At 52.9% G+C, this 20,778-nt stretch overlaps 1 protein-coding gene across 22 annotated transcripts in view; it reads right to left on the bottom strand.

Annotated features, from left to right (window-relative positions):
* Ldlrad4 (low density lipoprotein receptor class A domain containing 4) overlaps positions 1 to 20,778 on the bottom strand; it is a 250,063-nt gene that overhangs the window by 21,419 nt on the left and 207,866 nt on the right. For all 22 annotated transcript variants that reach the window (XR_015444989.1, XR_015444988.1, XM_087195240.1 and 19 more), the window contains one exon: positions 6,641 to 6,795. Coding sequence is in view for 20 of the 22 variants with exons in the window: in XM_087195240.1 (XP_087051366.1) it covers positions 6,641 to 6,795 (155 nt within the window). In the remaining 2 variants the exon portion in view is untranslated. The remainder of the gene's footprint in view (positions 1 to 6,640; positions 6,796 to 20,778) is intronic.

Here is a 20,778-nt window from a genome sequence, read left to right as displayed (position 1 = left end):
CTGCAGGGGCGATAGGAAAGCCGTGGTGACAGTCGGGGGGCAGGGGACACCGGGGACAGGCAGATGGACGCGGGGGCAGACGGGGGTGGGCGTCGGACGGGACAGGAGCCAGGACGGGCTGGTCTGCCGGGGAAGGGACCCCAGCTCCTCTCGAGAGCCCAGGCCCAGGTTCCCCGCACCACGCTGTGAGGCTGGACGGTTTCAACATTTTCTGTAAGAACGTGGAAAAAGGGACCCCTCTTTCTCCTTTCTGGTTCCCTATTCTCGGTGTTTTAGGTGCTTGATAGTTTTCTGGAGTTACTTTTCATCGACAGCCTGAGAATTATTTCGAATCCCAAAGTGAGTGTGATCGTAGACCTGTCCAGGCAGCGTCTTCCACACCACCCCAGAGAGGGCAGCACGAGGACGTGTGATGACTGACACACATGTGCACACAGGCAGGCGCGGTTTCCAACTCAAAGGCAGCAGCCCTGAGGAATGCACGCGGGGTGCCCGCCGGCCACTGCTTAGCAGCTTCCGGGGCTCACAGTTGGTCTCAACCTGTCCTCTGTGGGGTTCAGACGCAAGTGGGGGTCCCTTCCAGGGCAGTGCCCTGCAGTGGCTCCCAGCCCTCGCCCCACTTAACTCTGAGGCCCCGGGCCGCAGCACAGCAGCATCTGGAGGCCACAGGTGCCCCTCCTGGGGACAGAGACAGGGTTAGCCTCCTCTCCTGGCAGCAGCACCCAGATCTGCAGAGCTGGCTTCCACAAACCTGCACTTCCGTGTGCTCAAGGGCCGGGCTAACAGCAGACCAGTGCATCCACACTGTAAAGGACGGCTCAGGGTGCGGGCTCTCCCTGCAGCCCTGGCTGCAGGCGAGGAGGAAACCCAGAGCCCAGGCCACCAGGCTGACCCAGTCTGATGGAGCCTGGGCAGAGAAGTCAGATGTCACTCAACATCTGCTTGCTTGGCACCTTTTTTCCAAAAGCCAGACTGACAAGTGGGCCGCTCCCGACCCCAGATGTGTTGGCACGGTGTCCCTGCCAGGCCGGCCATGGTAACCGAGTGACTGGGATCACGGGCTCCCCACAGCCCAGGTGTCCCTGAGTAAACCCGCCTCGTGACACGCTGGCCACCTGTGCAGGGCCACACACGCCAGTGCCCTGACACGCACAGCCTCGCCTCACAGCACAAGCACGGCTGGCTCTGTGAGGGTCGCAGCACAGGGTGGCCCAACAGCACCGCACCTCTGGGCTTGGGTGGAGACCAGCAGCACAGCTCTCCACCTGGCCCCTCGTCCTTCCAGGACTGGAGCAGAGACGCCCCCAAAAGGCCCGCTCACGAGGCCCAGGACACCAGTGGTCATCAGCCTGTGGTCCTGGGTCTGGTGGAGCTGGTGAATGCCCTCGGCGGCTCGCTCGCATCCACGTTGCCCTGTCCCACTGACTCCAGCGCCGTGGTACTGGCGTCTCACCTGCATGGGACCTCGGATGATCCTGTCCACCACACACAGCCCGTGACCCACCGCACGAGGCCTGGTCCTCCTGCCACCCCAGTGTGCAGCATCCCGGCGCCAGCGCTCCCTCCCGGCCTCCCTCCTTCATCCCCAGGCCTCCCTCTCACCACCCAGTGCTGCCCACACCTGCCTGGCGCGCACCCCTCCCTGTACACAGCGCTGTGTGAAGCGAAGCGCGTGAGCATCTTGCTCTGGGATTGCCGGTGGGCACCGTGCTTGACACGTGGCTGTCTGTTGAGTTTAACTTGTCACATGGCTGATCAGATTCTTACAGAAACTTGTCTTTGCATGGACCCTGCTGATGGACAGCCTCGGAGCGTGCAGGTGGAGGCCGGGTGCGCGAGCAGTCCCATCGCAGGTGCCTCCTTCCCGTGTTGCCTGTCCCCGCCAGGGCCCCTCCTGCTCGTGTGGGGCTCCCGCCTGCACACGTCCTGCACGCTTCCAGCCCGGGCAGACACCAGGTCCTGAGCCTCGGGCCTGGAGTGGGGCGGACGGGGCAGGCAGCTCTGGTGCAGGCTGCCTGGAAGGGGCTGATTCCTGCTGGCTTCCAGTTTAGCAGGAAGAGTGTAACAGCAAAACAGAACATTCCAAAGCAGGAGGAACTGCATCCACGAGCCCACCCCTCAGACAAACGGTTTTGATTGCCAGTGCTGATTCCTTCACAAGCCTTCATTTGAGCCCTGAGTAGCTCCAGCTTCTCTGTCTTCAGTGGTATGAGGAGCGCTCTGCTGCTGCCCTTTTCCGGCTTTGCTGAACAATAACAGACAACAGAGCCCACTGCCATCACTGCTATTTCATTTACTGGTTTTCTGAGACAGGGTCTCCTGTGTAGCCCAGGCTAGCCTTGAACTTGAGGTGATCCTCCTGCCTCTGCCTCCGGGTGCTGGGATTCTAGGTGTGAGCTGCCACTTCTGGCTGATCATTGCCATTTTAATAGCCACATAACTAATAACTCACTTATGTTCACTGACACGCTCTGCCCCAACATGGTTGCTGTCACAGGCATCCTACTGTTTAGGCCTTTCACCAGCATGGCACAGGAGTAATAACCCCAGTGCTCTGGAGGGACAGGCGAAGACAACGACCTGGCAGTGCTGTTCTGCTTTGGTGTAGGTGTCCAAGGCAACCCAGGCCCTGGGCACCCGGAGGCTCTCCTCCCTGCCTGCCCCTACCATGTGCACAGACCTTACATCGTTGCTTCCTCCGAATGCCCCAGGAGAACTTCCCACAACTTCAGTCTGCTTGACACTACAGTGCTCGCATTAGGGAGAAAAAACCCTGCTCTTCCAAATGATTGCCTTTGAAAGAATCAGGGTCATTTGCAGAGTCTTCCCTTTTCCAACTCCGAGGTGGGAGGCCGGAAATACTCCAGGTGATGGTGAGGGTGGTGTACTCGTGAGAAGAGTCAGAAGGGGCAGAGAGCTTTCCAGTGGTCTTCTCACCCCAAGAGGGTCACAGGAAGTCACTCTGTGCAGCCAGAAGGGGCCCTCACCAGAGCCCACAACTTCCCAGTTTCAGGGCTGAGTGATACGGCCATCCTGCCCACAGCACTTGGTTACAAGAGCTAAGACAGAATTTTGTAGTTTTTAACTCTGACACTTAAGTTTTGTAGTTTTTAACTCATACTTAGATTTTTCATCCATTTTGAGGGTTTTTGGTTTTAGTGTCTTGAGACAAGGGCTTGCTATGCAGTTCAGGCTGACCTTGAATTCACTGCGTAGCCCAGGCTGGCCTCAAACTCGAGACAATCCTCCCATCTCAGCTTCCTGAGTGCGAGGATCACAGGTGTGCGCCACCACGCCCTGTCCGTTTTGAGGCATTTCTTGTAATCACTGCTGTGAGATAAGGGTCCTGTGTCACCCTTTTGCATGTGGACTTCCAGTTTCCTGGCTGCCCTTTTGAAGGCTGTCCTGTCCCTGGAATCTGCACTCTTGCTGACAGTCATTTGGCCATATATGCAGGGCTGATTTCTTGGCTGTCCATTCTGTCTCACTAATCTGTGCCTGTTGTTATGCCAATACCAAAGTGTCTCAATTACTACTCATTTAGTAGTCAGTTTTGAAATCAGGAATTGAGAGCCTTCCAACTTCATTTCTCTTTTTTGAAATTATTTTGGCTCTTCAGGGTCCCTAGAGATAACACATAATTTCCATGATGAATTTTTCTCTTTCTGAAAAAAAACATCATTGGGTTGTACACTGCTTTGGGTACTGATATCTTAACAGCAATAAGGTCCAATCTATACATATGGGATATCTTTCCATTTATTTGTGTCTTCTTTAATTTTTAGCAATATTTTGTAGTTTTTAGTGTACAAGTCTTTAGTCTCTTCAATTTTATTTCTAAGTATCATACTCTTTCAGGCTATTATAAATGAATTGTCTTCCTAATTTCCTTCTCATTGTTAGAGAAAAGAAGTGCAACTGATTTTTTGCATGTTGAGTTTTATCTCGCTGCTGTGCTGAATTTATTAGTTTGTGACCACTAATCCTGATACATCAACCTGACCTGGTTAGGAACAGGCAGTGGATTAGAAAGCCACACCTCTGAAGGGTCACGAGGCTCGACCTTGGATGCTGTATCTGGTTCCTGCTCCCCCACATCCTTCTGCCATGATGCTCCTCCAGTGGACCCAGCAGGTCAGGGACTGGATCCCCTGAAACTGTGAGCTGAATGAAACATCTCTAAGCTGTGGGATTCAGGATTGTGTCCAACAAGAGGAAAGCTGACTACTACAGAGTTGCAGCAGGGTTTTGTTTTGTTTTGGTGGCATGTTCTGAGTTTTCTACATGTATAATCATATCATCTACTGACAGAGATGATTTTACTTCTTCCTTTCCCATTGGAAGGATTTTTATTTCTCTTACCTAACTGCTCTGGCTGTGAGTTCCAGGAAACACCATGCTGACTCAAAATGGTGAAAGGAGCCATTCTTGTTCTGTCCATGATCTCAGAGGAAAGTGCTCAGTGGATCACTACTGATTACAATTGTAGCTGTGGGCTTTTTACAGATGACTTTGTAAGGTGGAGGCAGTTTCCTTCCATCCTACTTTGTGGAGCACTTTTTTTATGAAAGGGTGTCGAATCTTGTCAAACGCTTTTTCGTATCAATGAGATGGTCACATGGCTTCTTTCTCCCATTTCATTCTATTGACGGGGTATATGACAGATTGATTTTCTTCCTTTTGTTTTGGTATCGGGGATTGAACTTGGGTCCTTCCACTGAGCTAAATCCCTGGCCCCCAGATTAATTTTCATGAGCTGAACCATCCTATCATTCTGGAATTAAGTCCCACTTGGTCGTGGTATATAATCCTTTTGATATGCTGGTTAATTCCATTTGCTAGTATTCTGTTAAGGGTTTTATACCTCTCTGTCCCTAAGGGATACTTGCCTATGGTTTTCTTTTGTGTCTTCATCTGGCTTTGTATTGGAATGCTGGCCTCATAGAATGAGTTAGGAAGTGGTCGCGCCTCTCTGACATTTTTGGAAGCGTTTGAGAAAGGTTGGTGTCAGTTCCTTAAATGTTCAGTAAAATTTCAACAGTGACGTCCTCTGGTGCAGGGCTTTTGTTTGTTGGGAGGCTTTTGATTATTCATTCAGTCTCCTTAGGTTAACGATCTATTCAGATTCTCTATTTCCGCATGAGTCAGTTCTAAGGATTTGTCCATTCCATCGAGGTCTCTGATTACTGTCCTCTCTAGTCCTTTTCGTTTCTGGATCTCTGGTAAGTTTTCACCCAAACTGTTTCACACTGTAAGGGCATGATCTGTGACCGTGAGTGATGAGATTCTGCTGTGAGTGGAGGACTAGCGCCCCCTGCCAGATGCGTGAGCTTAGGGAGCCACCATCAGGGCCCTCAGGAGTTTGGCCACCACCCCATCCTATGCCCCTGTCTCTGGGCTGCGACAGCCATGGTGTGACATGGCTCGCTGTTCACTCTTAGCTTTCCTGAAATCATCAGTGTCCACCATGGTACAAATGCTTCCCTAGACACAGCCTGAAGCAGGGATGTAAGATGAGGCAGGCGCCCTGGTCACACAGGAAGGAGCGGGAGTGCTGTGCCCCACACTGCGCTTGGGAACCCCAAGACACGGCCGGGGCCACCCACACTCGGGCTGGGCCACAGGGCCAGCTCAGGAAAGCACCTCCACCCTGGGTGCTCTCAGGGCCCCCGCTGGTGAGTCCTGAGCCCCAGGAGACACCCTGCAGAGGAACCCCGACTAGTGGGGCCCCGTCCGAGGCCAGCCGAGCCCACTGGGCTGAGCTGCAGACTGCCATGGGGCCCCCAGCCACCTCAGGCCTCTTGGCCACAGGCTCCTGCCACAGGGGCGAGGGCCCGGGCCCGGGGAGGTGACCACACAGCAGGGGACACAGCGACCACACCTGGCCAGGGCCGGTGGGTGCTCAGGCCCCACCTGGCTTCCTCCTGACTGGAGCCTGCAGTTAGACCTCCAACTGCATGCAGAGCCATGGAGAGTGGCCGGCAATCAGAGGACACAGGGCTTAGGGACATGGCTGCATCGCCATTAGCCACCTCTTGGGGTTTTACTTTTCTAGTGATCACAGCCCAGGGTTACTGTTTTTCATCTTTATCCGGAAATGGCTGCTCTGTCCCCTCCCTGGACTTCCCTGGAGCACAGGTCAAGGGAGCTCCACTGCGTGCACACCATCCCACAGCTCCAGGAAGGGAGCAGGGGAAGCAGGCTCACTTGGTCCTCAGAGCATCCCCCAGAGGGGCGAGCTGGAGCCCCCGAGCCTGAGTCTGCCCTTCCTTTCAGCCAGGGGCGAAGCCCTTTCTGGCCGTGCCTGTCTCAGAGAGCAGGGCCAGCTCACAACACAGCGTCCCTCGAAGCGTCCTTAACCAGTGGTCCCCGGGGGTGCACAGGCACTCACCCAAGAGGCCAGCAGGGGACACCCTGCACCTGCAGCAGCCCTGCGAGGGTTAGAAAGAGCTAGGGCTGCAGTTCAGTGTGAAGGCCCTGGGTTCACTCCCCAGTACCACAAAACTAAAAACAAAGCTAATCTGTGCCAATGGACAGCGTCCAGGCAGTGGAGACCCTTTGGGGCTGGGGCTGCAGTCCCCAAGAGGTTTCCTGTCTCCACCAGAGGCTCACTGAGCTGCGCTGCAGAGCCAGCACTCACCGGCGGCAGCCCTTCCCCTCGACGCCTGCCTGGGCTCGGGCGCTGGATGAAGGAGCGCGTGGAGACCTTGTAGTGGCTCAGCAGGCAGACGATGACCACGAGCATCACGGTGACCACCACGATGACTATGATGATTTGGGCGAACTCCAGCTCCGCTGCAGGGAAAGGACAGCAGTGAGACACTAGCCCGCTACACCTGTGGGCCGCGAGACAGAGGCCCTCGTGGGAGAGGAGGAAGGAGCTGTTGCCATGGGCACCCGAGCCACAGCTGCCGCCCCAGCGCCCCACGTGGGGCCCTTCCCCAGGTCTGGCCTTGGAGCCACCAGGAGAGGGCCCTGAAGGGGGCACATGAACGGTCAGAGCCCCTCCAACCCCTCGGCTGCAGCTGCCGGACGCCACAGGAAGCCCAGGCTCTGCCCCCCACCTAGAGGAGCTGAGCAAGTTGCTCAGAACCACGCCTCCCAGTACCACCTCCCTCGGGCACTGGGGCCGGCTCCACTGCTGGGTTTCTAAGAGCCATGGTGTAGGAAGCACACGGAGGGACAAGGAGCCCCACCATGGTCCTCAGACGCTGGAATGCCGGGGCCACCCTGGGCTCCAGCACTGCCTGGACAAGGGACTCGCTGGAGGCCCGGCACGGTCCTGCAGTGACTTGAGTGACAGTGTGAGGAGCTGTTGTCAGGGCCCAGCCTCGCCCGGCCCTGGAAGGGAGTCAAGGCATGGGGTGTGGCGTGCAGGGTGGGCATGGCTCCGGTGGACAGGGAGTGGGGCTCCAGGACCCAGCAGGGACACCAGCTCCTCAGTGCCAGCCTGTCCACAAACCGTGCTGTGTGCACAGACCTGGGCACCCTGCACTGTGCCCCCGGGTCACCGCCTGAGGCAAAGCCAACGGGATGCTGATGGCTGCTGTGTTGTCCAGGGAGGGACGGTGAGGGAAAGCCTGTGTGCTCTGCCTGGACACACAGACACATGCCTGTCTCCATCCTTGCCCTCCAGGCTTGGCTAGGTCCAGTGGAGGACGCCCTGGTTACGGAGGGCAGATGAACTCATGGCCTTGAGCCCACACTGCATGTATACATGCACACGCCCTGGTGCAGGCCCTCTGGCCAAGGCAGGACCCGCAGTCCAGGGCCGAGCAGGCCTTCCTGGGATGCAGGGCTGGGATGATGCCAGGCCCCACCTTGGGCTCCGCCCCACTCCAACTCTAGGAGCCCACATCAGGGGCCAGTGGTGCCCACATGTGCCTGCTGACTGGGCCACAGAAGGAGCCCAGTGGGGAGTGGCTGGCCAGGTTCTCCTTGCACACCCAGCGAGGCTGAAGACTGCAGGGGCCAACTCGGGAGGCACAGAGCGAGTGCCCTGGAGCTGGCCACCAGCAAGGACCCCAGGCGGGGACTTGGTGCCCAGCTCAGCCCCAGGTGCCCACCAGAGGATGTCCTCGAGGGGACACGGGCCTCGGGGCTCCTGGAAAGACAAGAGCACCCCTGTCAGAACGGGGGCTTCTGCCCTCAGGAACAGGCACGCACACCTGTCCTGCGACTCCCCTGCTCAGGACCCTGCCTCGGGCCTCCGGCCTGGAGCAGATCACCTTCGCCTCCTTCAGTCGAAAGAGACAGAACACGGATGACCAGAACCCGGAGGAGGAGAGCAGAGGGCCCTGGGGCTGCAGGAGGACCCAGAGCACGTGCTGCCTCTCCCTCACAACCCCTTCCCTGCTGAGCAGGACGAGTCCTAACCCCACTGTGATCTGTGCTGTGGATGGGGACGCAGACAGATGCCTGCAGTTAGGGGAATGGGTGAGGAAGGAAATGAAGAGGAGAATGAATTCCGGAAGAGTCATTAAGATGGAAAGATTTCCTTTGAACCCACAGGAACAGTAGCATTCTAAGAAAATGGGCTGCTTTGGGTTTTCCAAACTCTCCAGTGCCCATATGGATTCTGGACGCAGCTCGTGGTCAGTTTTCCCACCACCAAGAGCTAAAGCAGATTTGTGAGGAGAGTTCAGGCTGTGTTCTCACATGCGGCCTCCTCTGATGGGGCCGTGGTTTCAGGAGCTGTGACACTTGAATCACTGCCGTCCCAAGCCTAAAGCTTACAGGAAGACACTGCAGCCCTGCCTTGTATTGCTGTGTCAGGCTGGCAGCTCTGCTTTTACAGAAGTATCTCCAAGAGTCCCACACACTGAGGTAGGGAGTCACAGACAAGGAACTGCAGGAGGCCTTGGGCTCTTCCCTGCTCCGTCAAGAGCCGAGTTAGACCAGGCTGGCAGCACAAGGGCTCATGCTGTGACCCTGGGGAGGTGCAGGTGTCCCTCCTCAGGCTCCCAACAGGACCCACGCTTCTGTCTGTGGGACTGGAGACTGCGCCTTCTTCATAGAAGCCCCAGGCTCTCTGTGCTTGCAGCTCAGCATGGCACAGGCGGCACAGATGTGACCAGGCTGGGCCCCAACTGCCCGTCCTTCTCCCGGCCTGTGTGATCACCTTTCTACCTCTTGATGTCAAGCTCCCGGTGTGTCCGAGCCCAGTGTGGCATGGACAGGGTCTCATTAGCACCATGCTCTGGTCCTCTCCTACAGGGACCATGGGCACCATGCCGCATGGCTCCACCGCGTCTGGGCAGAACCATCGCACACAGGCCGCAGAGGAGCCATCGGAAGGCAGGGACTGTACTGCCCCACTGCCAGGGACACATTCCACCCAGCGCTCACCACTGGCTTTGGCAGTGCTGAGGTTCTGCCAAAGGTTTTCCTAGTTCATGCCAACTGGCCAACATTCCTACCCGAAGGAGGTGTGAATGGTTACCAGAAAAAGAGGCTCATGGTTGCTGGAAGCTACCTGCTTATATACTCTTCTTTACATTAATGTTTACCCAAGACAGTTTGTGTCATGATTAAATTGGGAGATGTGGTGCAGAGATGTCACCAACCCCAGCCCTGTGGGTGTTCCAAGGTCAGCACCCGCAGGGCAGGACGGCAGGATGGCAGGCCAAGTGTATAATCCTTTGCAAAGTCTCCCCTGCTATGCTGCAAATGGAGAAAACACACACCCGAAACCACAGCTCCCCATAGGACTCATGTAAATCCCAGCCTCTGCCTGCCTCCACATGGCTAATGTGAGAATGTGTCAGGAGGGCATGGAGACACTCAGGTGGCCCGGTCACCGCCTGAATGCCACCAGGAACTCTTCACAGTCAGGTCTCAGTCTCACTGTGCCTTTCAGTCCACATGGCTCTGAGATCAGAGAGAAGGACCCGGGCAACAGAGAGGGCAGCTCGGGCAGGAGGGCAAGGCCTATCCAGGGGCAGGTCCTCCCAGCCCCTCCCATGCCTGGTCCGTGAGTGTCAGCCATGTGGACCCCACCTTCGCTCCCTGATGCCCCGGGGCTGTGTGAAGGGGCTGCAGGGCCTGTGGCCAAACCCCCTGGAGCAGCCACAGTCAGAATGCAGTATGCTATGATGACAACACACATAACCTCAGCTGCAGCACAATCTGAGCCCAGAACGGCCTTTGTTTCTCCTTACTCAGGGCAAATAAGAATGACATGTGGGCCATAACAGTAGTCCCGGCTGTAGACAGAGCTGCCAAGGCAAAACTACAATCCACTGGTTATGACCAGCCCTGGAGACAGCTGCCAGCCAGTGGCCAGCGCCTGCTGTGGGTGGGCGGTCAAGACCCCGCTCGTCATTGCTGTGGGGGCGGGAGGACAGAAGCAGCACCAGAGACTTTCCCACGGCTGCGTGTGGGTGAAGACACAGGGAACAAGAAAAGGGACGGCTGCCAGCACTGCAGCGAGTCAAGGCGGTATGACACGTCCTGGCTGATTTCCAAGTTACAAGTGGAGTAAGGTCAACCTCAACCCCAACCCTAAACCCCAACCCTAACCCTAGTCACACCGCAAGCTGGAGGGCCAACCCTGCGCATGGTGCCCACTCCACCCAGGGTCCCCTTGTCCCCAGAGCAGAGTCCTGTGGGTGGGGATGGTGGGAGGCTGACCCCCGGCCCTCACAGAGGTCGAGCATACGATGGCACATGCATGCTGCAGCCGGGAGCCTGGCAAACATGCTGACCATGGGCTGCAGCACACACCTGCATCCGGAATGGCTGTGAACAGCCTGCTGTGGGGCCTGGGTCACTTTAAACGAGTACTTCGTGTGCTCAGTTAGGTTAACGTGCCTCTCGTCACACGGCCACATGTCTGTCCTGGCTGCTTCCTGACCCCTGGTGTGTCCATGAGAGCCAATCTTAATTAAGCTCCCTCACTCCACTGTCTCCCTGTCCAACCTGGACTTCACAGATGAAGGCTCAGTCCTAAGTGCCCACACCTCATGCACACACACGTGCCCAGCCTGCCCCTGCCCTGGGGGTGGATCCACATAGGAGCCCTGGCTTGTGCTCACCAAGGCCAGGCCACACTGCCGGCTCTCCGGCACTTGTCAGGGCTTGTCTGGGTTCATCTGTCCGGTAGTGTTCACAAAGAAACCTTTTGTGCGTGGTAGGCATTGCACCCATGGCCTCACACATGCCAGGCAAGTGTTATACCACTGAGCTACATCCCCCACCCCTGTTTACTTTGAGACAGGATCTAGCTGTGCTGCCCAGGTTAACCTTAAACTTGAGATCCTGGGCCGGGGATTTAGCTCAGTGGTTTCACCACCTGCTGCACAAGCACAAAGACTGGACTTCGATCCCCGGTACAAAAAACACCACAAAAACTGGAGATCCTTCTGCCTCAGCCTCCCCGACTTCATCCCCTAGTAGCTGAGATTCTAGGCATGCACCACTGTGATCAGTGGTATTCTAGATTTTTGTTCCTGTCCACTTTTAAGCACCACTTGAGGAGGATGCTTCAGAAAAAAAGTCCAAAGTTGTAATTTAGGGGTGCAGGCCCCATGCACATTTTGTATCCTGGGCCACAGCAATAAGTGAACTGCTAGGTTTTTTTTTTTTTCTAGCACTGGGGATTGAACCCAGACACTTTGCACTGGGCAACATTCCCAACTCTGCTTTAAATTTTTGAGACAGTGTCTTGTTAAGGTGCTAAGCTGCTTAGGCTGGGGTTGAACTTATGATCCCTTTGCCTCAGTCTGATAGGTGTTGTCTTAGTTCTTTTTCTCATTACTGAGGCACAATACCCAACACCCATAAGTTGAAGGAGGAGAGGTTTATTTCAGCTCACAGTCTGTAGAGGTTTCAGTCCATAGTCAGCTGGCTCCAATGCAGGGCGGTATGGCAGAGGGGGATGGCTGAGGAGAAACAGTCCATGGCAGGGCAGGCAGAAAGCAGCAGTAGCAGCGTGTCTTTTTTTTTTTTTTTTTTTTTTTTGGTATGGGGATCGAACTTGGATCCTTGCGCTTGCGAGGCAGGCAGCGGAACCACTGAGCTAAATCCCCGGCCCTTTTCTTTCTTTTTTTTTTTTTTTTAGCAGCATGTCTTCTTTCTCTCCCTTTATATTCCATCCAGGCTACAAGCCTATTGGTTGGTGCCATCCACACCCAGGGTGGGGCTTTCAGTATCCATACCCAGAACTATGCTCACACCCTTAATCCCAGTATCACACACCCTAGATCCAGCCATCTCCAAAAAGCCCCACTTATGAGTACATGAGTCTCTGGGGGGACATTTAGACAAGCCATAATAGCTGTTAGTATTTCTTTTTCCTCAATTCAGAGAAAACGGTTATGTACAGGGCAGAAGGGTGCAGGAGAGATGAATGTGCTGGGTAAAAATACAGATGTGCAAGTGCAGAAATCTCTGCAGCCAAGGCCTCTTCCTCCCTCCTCGTCTTTGAACTGCAGCTCTACATGAGGTCAGTAACATGTCTCCAGGCTGCATGAGGCTGGGCCCTAGACAGGCACTTCCCAGGGTTGTTGGTAGCCACATGATGAGCTTACTCACTCATCATGAGTGAGCCACGACACTGGCCACAGCTCCTCCAGAAAAGTCGGCAGTTCATTAACCTCTGACAAAGGTTACTAACCATCCCTATCCCCAAGGAGGAAGCATCCAGGCCTGCAGTGTCACCCTACAGCCTCGCCCTCCTGTGGGCTCCATGCAGATCACTGTTACACCTCCATAGAGTGGCCTCAGCCAGGGTTTGAAACCACAGGCTGAGGTGGCCCAGAGTCTGCGCACCCCAAGTGGCTGCAGAGGCAGCGGAAATGGAGAGCTGCTTGGGATTCTGTGTCTTTGATGACATGCTGACACTCAGGGCTACCAGAGTTCATGGGCTTTGGGTGACCCTCCGGGCGGTGAAGGATGCCCTGCCACACCGGCCCTTCTCTGCCTTACATAAGCGTCCAGCCCAGCCCCGCCTGTGACCTCATCCCCTGGACTCCCAGATCACCCGCACCCCCACACAGGATCCCTCAGTGGGTGCCCCAACAGAGAGCCCCACAGACAGAGGTCACCTGGAAGAGCTGGAGATACCACTTACAAACGTTTACTAAGTCTCTGCCCTATTCCAGGGGCCTCTGAGCGCCATGCCCTTCTGTCTTCCCACCAGCCCTGTGAGGCATTTTCTTTCTCGCTCTTTGCACACAGGGAACCGAGGCTTGGAGGAGGTCAGGTGGCCGCTGAGAGGCAGACAGGAGCCAGACCTGGACTCCCACCTCCCACCCTCCTTTCGCTCCACTGGCTATGAACCCAGAATCACCCAGCAACCACCCAATGGGAAGCCCCCGAAACGAATGCGGATGTTAGGGGATCGGCATGGCCAGATTCTGATTTTTGAGCCTGATGTTTTTGGGTACAAAGAGGATGTGTTAACTTGCAAGTCTGTGTTCCAGATTCTACATCTCTGCGTTACCACGGGCTCTTGGTCCATGTGTCTCGAGCACTGGTTCATGCAACTCCCATTAAGAATCGATGGCTCTGTCTTTAACTTTCCCATTCTTTGAGGTTTATGACTATGCTGTAAAATTTTGTTCTGAGATTAAAATTTCCATATAAAAATTAAGCCCTGGAATTTAGCCCTTAGGAGACAAAACAGTACGTTTTAAACAAATCTATTGTGCCTAAAGTCATGAGGGAGGATTTTAAAAGAACACAAACTTTACATTCAGAACAGTAATAGTTTGGTATTTGTGAACAATGGCCTACAGCATGGAATAATTTACTAATGTATCCTTGGTGCTTAAAAAGTTGAAATACAGAGAGGTCTTTATATACAAAGCCAAATGCTCTGTGTGTGTTCCAACCAGCCTGTCTTGTTAGAAATGTTAACACAGAAGTATGCAATGCTATGAAGCCACCAAGTAGGGTAGGAGGTTATTAAAAAGCCAAGCACCAAGATGAATAAAACGACAAGGCAGAGAAAAAGGACATAGAAGACTTGGACAAAAGTACAAACCAACAAGACATCTACAGAACAACAAGTCTATAACGACAGAACATAAAATCTTCCCAAGAACTCATGAAACATTCTCAAGGCCGGGCCACATGCTAGACCATAAAACAAGCCTCAATAATTTGAAAAGGACTGAAACCATACAAAGTAGGTTCTTAGATCATGTCAACCTAATGGCAATCAGGAAGATTCCCCGGGACTTTGCAGAGCACTGAAACAAGACGCATGCAACATAGTACACTCTCAGTGTGTCCAAGGAAGTTGAAACAAAAGACCAGGAGGGTTATAAACGTGTCCTTGGCCACCTGGGTTATGGCCAAGACTGGTGTCTGCCCAGGGCTCCCCCAGAAGTTGCTGGCAGATGTCCTTGCAGAAGTATTTTCGGAGTAAGGTGTGATGGTGCTTGGAACAAAGCTGTGGTTCTGGCAGTCTCTTCTGGAAGGTTCTTGTCACTCATGCATTAGATCATCTTCATAAGAGCCTGTTTATTTATTTATTCACTAGGTTAGGGCTTGACAAAAATAGCTGCATTTTGATTCCAACAACTTTCAAAATCACAATAGAGTAACACTAAAAATGAAAGCAGAAGGAAATCTGGGGAATTCACTAATGTGGTCGGAGACAGATAACATACACTGTAAAAATCCACGAGTCAAGGAGAAATCACAAGAAAGCGTCTTTGGGAAAGAGAGTGTTCAGCACCACTAGTACCAGTCGGGGTCTCAGAATGTGGCCTAGGAGTGGCCCCTGCTCACTGAAGCCACACACTGTGCCCAAGCACAGTGAGACAGGGAGACAGCACATGGCCCTTCCTCTGCCACCATCACTGACTGACTGACAGATAGGTTCTGGTGAAAGAAGGAAGCAAAAGACACACTGAGAGGGAAATGCTGGTGAGCATTCAAAAATTATAATCCATGGGCCGGGGATGTCACTCAGTGGTTCCACTGCCTGCCGCGCAAGCACAAGGACCGGAGTTCGATCCCCGGTACCAAAAACAAAAAACAAAAATTATAACCCTAATTTCACAGAATGAGCTGTTTCTTGGAAGAACTGGTGAAGAATTAGTATTAATTCATTTTAAATGTTTGGTAAGATTCACCAGCACAGCCATCTGAGCTTGGGGTTTTCTCTGTAGCAAGTTTTAAAATTATTGTTTAATCTGTTTACTTGTAAACATTCAGATTTTCTATTTTTCTTGATTCAGTTTTGGTAGTTTGTGCCTTTCCAGGAATCTGTTATCTAATCTGTTGGCATTCATTACAGTCCCTTTACCTTAGCAGATCGGTGTCAATGCTCTTCCTTCACTCATGACCGTTGCAGTATCCTGTCAGTCTATTAAAGGGCTGGTTTTCTCTATTTCACTACTTTCTTCTCTAATTCTTCGCCCTATGACTTTTATTTAGATGTCCCCCAAAATGCAGTCACAGATGGAGCTTTTCAGAGGTGGCTGGATCTAGTGTGACACTAGGGTTAAGGGTGTGGTGCTGGGATTGAGCGTGTGTGATGCAGACTTTTGTGTCACCTCCTTCTCCAATCAAGGATCGCTTTACACAGATTATGAGACCTGTAGCAGAACCGACAGTAAAGGAAACGGTGATTTACTCCGCTTTCTGAGCACCCAGCTAAACAAAGGTACCAGAAAGCATACAGTAAAGTCAGGACCATAGGGTGAGGGAGGCCACTGCGTCCACACAGGTCAGGGCAGCTCCCAGAAACCGGTGGTGACCACAGAGCTGCCAGCAGAACAGCAACTCATCCTGAGGACAGAGACACAGGCCCTACGATGCACCCAGACCCTGCTGCGCACGGAGAGCACCCCAAAGTGCATGGGGAGAAAGGGCTTGCTGTCCCCACCCAGGGAGGTGCAGTCAGACAGCGGCACTTCTACTTGAATGATTCTAAGGGCAGAAGAGGAAAGTGAAATGTAGGTGTAATGCAACACTGCACGGGTATATTTGAAAATATATTCCTTACTGGTGTCCCACCCAGGTATTTATTTTTGATATTCACTCAAAAAATAAGATTTCACATAGTTTCAGAAAACAAAGAAATAAGTAAGTAAATCCACTCCAGCCTCCAAACTTCATTATTCTATTTATAAAATTCCTAGGAAAAACATAGTGCTCCACCCAACACATCTGTAAGAGAGAAGCTCAAAATAAAGCTATTCAATGGAGGAGAGAAGGAGCAGGAAGCACCACCTGGGTGAAGAACCACAGCCTTCCCCACAGGAAGGTGGCAGTGTTCAGGCACAGGTGTCCCCAGGGCCTGAGCAGGAGCCAGTCCGTCTTCTCACAGCATTTGCACGAGGCTTCTTGGAACATCACTGGGAGGACAAGGACATTACTGTGGTGAGAAAGTTTTTCCTGTATGAATGATGTTGGCCCCATGTCCTCGTTTTCTACAGGGCCGAGAAAAGGACACAATCCCACCAGGTGTTCCGGATTCTGACCAGAGGCGCTCCATAATACTAAAATGAGAAGGCTGGCACTTAAAGAAATAGCCATCAAACTTGTATGAAAGAGATTCAAGATCAGCTGTGAATATTTAAACTGACCTTGGGACTACATTTTCAAGGCGGAAAGTGACCCTTGCTTTTTATAGACAGCAAAGGGAAGGAAACAGGCCCAAGATTCGGCAGGAGTAAACAGGGTTACACGGGAGAAAAGGCTCAACCACGAACAGCAGTTCCTAAACAGCAGAGAGAGATGACCTTGCTGTCCACCTGGCTGGGCACTGGCCCCAGGAGGAATGGAAGGAGCCACACATCTACCTGAGAAGCTACTGCGCTAAACTCCCCTGCCACACCCACTGGGGAGGGAAGAGTGGCCTCGAAGGAGGCATCACTGGGACCGCTGAGCACTGTGTGTCCACACCTTCCTCCCTAGGGCACTCAGAGCAGACCCAGGACGAGGCGGTCTGGGCTCACGTGCAGGGCTGAAGGGCATGGTGGCTCTGCCTGGGGAGGACACAGGACAGATGGGGGCTCTCGGTAAAGGCCAGGACAGTGCGCTCCTTCCACTCCTTCCAGGTTACAACACAGTACCTGGCACCTGGTAGGGGCTCGAGGATTGTCTGGCAACAGGCAGAAGTGCAGCTGTCTAACAGGGAGGGATTCTGGAATGTGATGCCTTAGGGGGCCCATTAGAAATGCAAATTTTCAGGTCACCAAGGTCTGCTGAATCAGAGACTCTGGGACTGGGCCAGCAATCCTGGTTTTCCAGGGCCCTGCAGGAGGTTCCCATATATTCAGTTTAGCGCCTGGGCCCCAGGGAAGCATGGGGCTTCGTAGGGGAAACCTCCAAGGGTAAAATGAACAGGTCGCAGTGCTGTGACACTGTCAGCCCCTCAGCCTCATCAGCCGTCTCCTCACCCTGGTCTCACCTGCATGACCCTGGAGTAGATAGCTGCAATGCTGGAAGGACGCACCCACATGCTCATCCACTCTAATTCAGGGCATCCAGAGTATTTGAGAATAACTGAACTGAAAGTTACATCCTCGAGCACTCATCTGAGGCTTTTCTTATTGAGATCGACTAGGCTTGGACACAGAAGAAAGACAAAACTGAGCTAGGCCCTAGGTCTTTGCAGATTCAGCCTCTCCCTAGGACTAGCACCAGCTCCTCTGAGATAGAATCACAGCTACAAGAAGTTTGCTGCACTTTGACTTCCATTCACTCCGATTCATTAGCTGTTTGGCATTAGCCAGCTTGTGTGTCACAGAATAAAGTAGTTTTTGTCTCTTTAAGGGAAGAGACTGGATGGTCCAGCAGGTTTTGTGGATAGCTTCATTCAGGAGGAAGTAGGTATGCAGATACCAGCTGACTTCTGGCTCCACTGCCTGATGTTGCCTGATCCATTCCCTGGTTGGATTTAATGTTGACACATTTTTCTTTCAATGCAGAGCTCATTATTCTATAACATAGCACCAGAAGCCAACAGTCTCCACATAACTTAATATCGGGTTGTTTGAGTCACAGATATTTTGTTGTAGCAAGGGAGCTTATATTTGGAGAAAATCTGGGAATGCAACTGTCTGCATCAGTAACATTCATCACAAAATTAAATGCTTTAATTTTCCTAATGGGCTTCAAAGGGGGAGGAAAATGACACGGGCTTTCAGAAGATAATCTCCTAGGAGAGGAAGTCTGTACAGAGGCTTAATCAAATCTAGGGCAGAAGTTACACTGCCAGAACTACGAGTCATCAGAAGGGCTTTCTGGTTTCTTAGTGCATTAGTATGTCAGCATGTACACCCTCCACCCTGGAGCAGGCTGCTGAGCATGATCCATCTCTCCTATCCTCCTCAGTATTAAAAGCTTAGAAAATACTCCTTTAAACACCCCACAAAATACATTTAAAGAAAGATAAAACCCACAGAAGGCACTGTTATATATGACTGGAGATGATAAATTACCACAGGTGACAGTTTTCATGCTGGATAAAGACCCCGCCCTGATGCACTGGGACAGCCTTAGTGATGAGTGCCCGCTCTCCAGGCAGAGCTGATGACTGGCCCGACAGGCAGAGCTCAGTGGCCGGCCACCCAGGTGCGGTGGAAATCACACCAAAGGCATCGATCCTTGGCTGTAAGGCCGACAGGCACAGGCCTCATTCTTATTCTGGCCTGGACAGGGTCTTATCTGCATTCACCCTGATGCTGAGAGTCTGCTGCATTTGTCAGCCCAGAGGAGTGGGAGCTAAGCTCTTCCTCGTGGTCTGGCGTGTTTTTCCAGGCAGGGAAACCAAAGGATAAGGACTACGTAATGGCAACTGCCCACACAGTGTACAACCCGGCCAAGAGGAAGTGTGCAGAATTTAACCAACGCACCGGGAAGGAAAGCACTGAGGGGTCTGGAAGGTCAGCTGTGAGTTATCATCCGCAAGTGGAGCTAAGGCGCTCACTGAAGTTCTGTTTTCAAGTAACTTCACTTTCTCCCACACTGCAGTCCCTACCTAAATTTACGCTAAAATTAAACACAACTAAAAGAAATGGTAATAAGTGGTTTTGTGCAGAGGTAACAGGGACTGATGCTCATGTGGGCACTCCTCCACCTCGTCATCCGACAGCCTGCCCCGTATAGCCTTCGAGAGCGCTGGGCATCACACTTGTCACCAGGGCCACAGCCGACAAGGCCCTGTTTTCACAGGAGCTGGAACTGCCTGGGGATGAGGCACAGACATAAACCCACCTGGCAAGGACAGAAACACAGACAGCACAGCCAACCATGCGAGAAACAACAGCTGGGGGAGGACTTTCTGAAAGAGGTGGCCACTACCCTGAGTCCCACAGCGCGAGTAAGGGTTATCCAGATGCAAGAGAGAGAGGGCAGAAGACACCCTTCCAGAGAGGGACTAACGGGAAGTCGAGGCTTAGAGACGGCAAAGAGCGAGGCGAGGCGGGGACACCGAGCAACAGGGCCGGCTTCGATGTGGCCCCAGAGGCTGAGAAGGGCAGAGGCCCGCTGCAGATGGAACGTATCCTGCAGATCAGGGAGCGCAGTAGGGCGTGGGGCCCAGTGACCCACGGGCTTCACATCCAGAGCTCCCACTCCCCTGCTCGGCAAGGAGGAGGACAATGGGGGACAGCTGCACCAAGGACCTGGATGCGAGGAGAAAGATAGGCCAGGGGGTTACGGGCTCAGTTCTCTTCACTGTGAACATCACATTCACGGAGCCCGACCACACACCAGACCTGTGGCACTGAGAAGATCCCTGGAGAAGGCCAGAGGCAAAGTCCAAGACGCAGCACCTGCCTAAGGGTGTGATCTGCAAGAGGATCCCCATGGTCACCATGGGGTTTAGAGGCACTCACCAGTCCTTGGTGTGTGCCAGTGCCTACCAACTGCTTGTTGGCTGAGTGAATGAATGGAACCTACTCCAAGGGTCAAGCCATCTAGCTTCCTCCACAAAGGAGTGTCTTCGGGCAAATACCAATGTCTCTGAAAGTCAGTTTCTCAGTTGAAAATGGTAATAATCTGTTCGCTTGAAAATCTGAGGGCCCAAACTATTTTCTTTCTTTTTGGAACTCTTATAGAGCTTATCTTCCAACTTATTTAGGTTTCCAATCTCATGCTTTCTAGCACTACTAACTAGATTCTAAGCATCCAAAAGGCTCTGGTGGGCTTCATTCTTCCCAGACATGACAGTGAAAAGTCAGTTACCAAACACACAGTGACCATGTTACCAGGCCCCTCTTGCTCCCAGCACTGGGTGTCTGTAAGCCGGCCAGCCACCGGGTCTGCACCTCACACTGTCATCTGCAAACTGAGGCGAAGAATGTCTGAACTACTTACTTCACAGAACTGTTTTAGAAAAAATGAGATAATATAAAAGAAGCATTAGAATATTAAATTACATGTATTTATCCAATTCTTTGATAATATTGCAAAAGTGACCATTTTTTGATAGCAAGCGGCCCACTCAGGCCTGCAAACAAACCTTAAAGTATGAGATACAATTCATTTACCTCCAGTATAGGCAAAATAACAAAGATGAAGGTAAGCCAGAGCCCCTGAGCATGGAGCCGTGGTGGAGTTTGACTCAGATATGTGTTAAGGTGTCGCAAAATAATGTGTGGCATGCCACCCAGGAGCAGAGAGCCCTGGCAAGTAGCAAGGGCCGCGCTGGTTTCTTTGGGCCTGTGGGATACAGTGTGGAAATCCACCAGTTGTTGAATGTCTCATTACACCTACTCAGAGGGACATGGCACATGAACCAGAAAAGCCATGCCCATTAATCTGAGATCTCAGCATCCTCCTCCAGCATGACCAGGCTCAACCACTGGCCTC

This window comes from Heterocephalus glaber, unplaced genomic scaffold (genome assembly GCF_053883595.1).
Source record: "Heterocephalus glaber isolate CG9 unplaced genomic scaffold, H.glaber_assembly_v1.0 deba00000331, whole genome shotgun sequence".
NCBI lineage: Eukaryota > Metazoa > Chordata > Mammalia > Rodentia > Bathyergidae > Heterocephalus > Heterocephalus glaber.
This window is presented reverse-complemented; position numbering and strand designations above follow the sequence as displayed.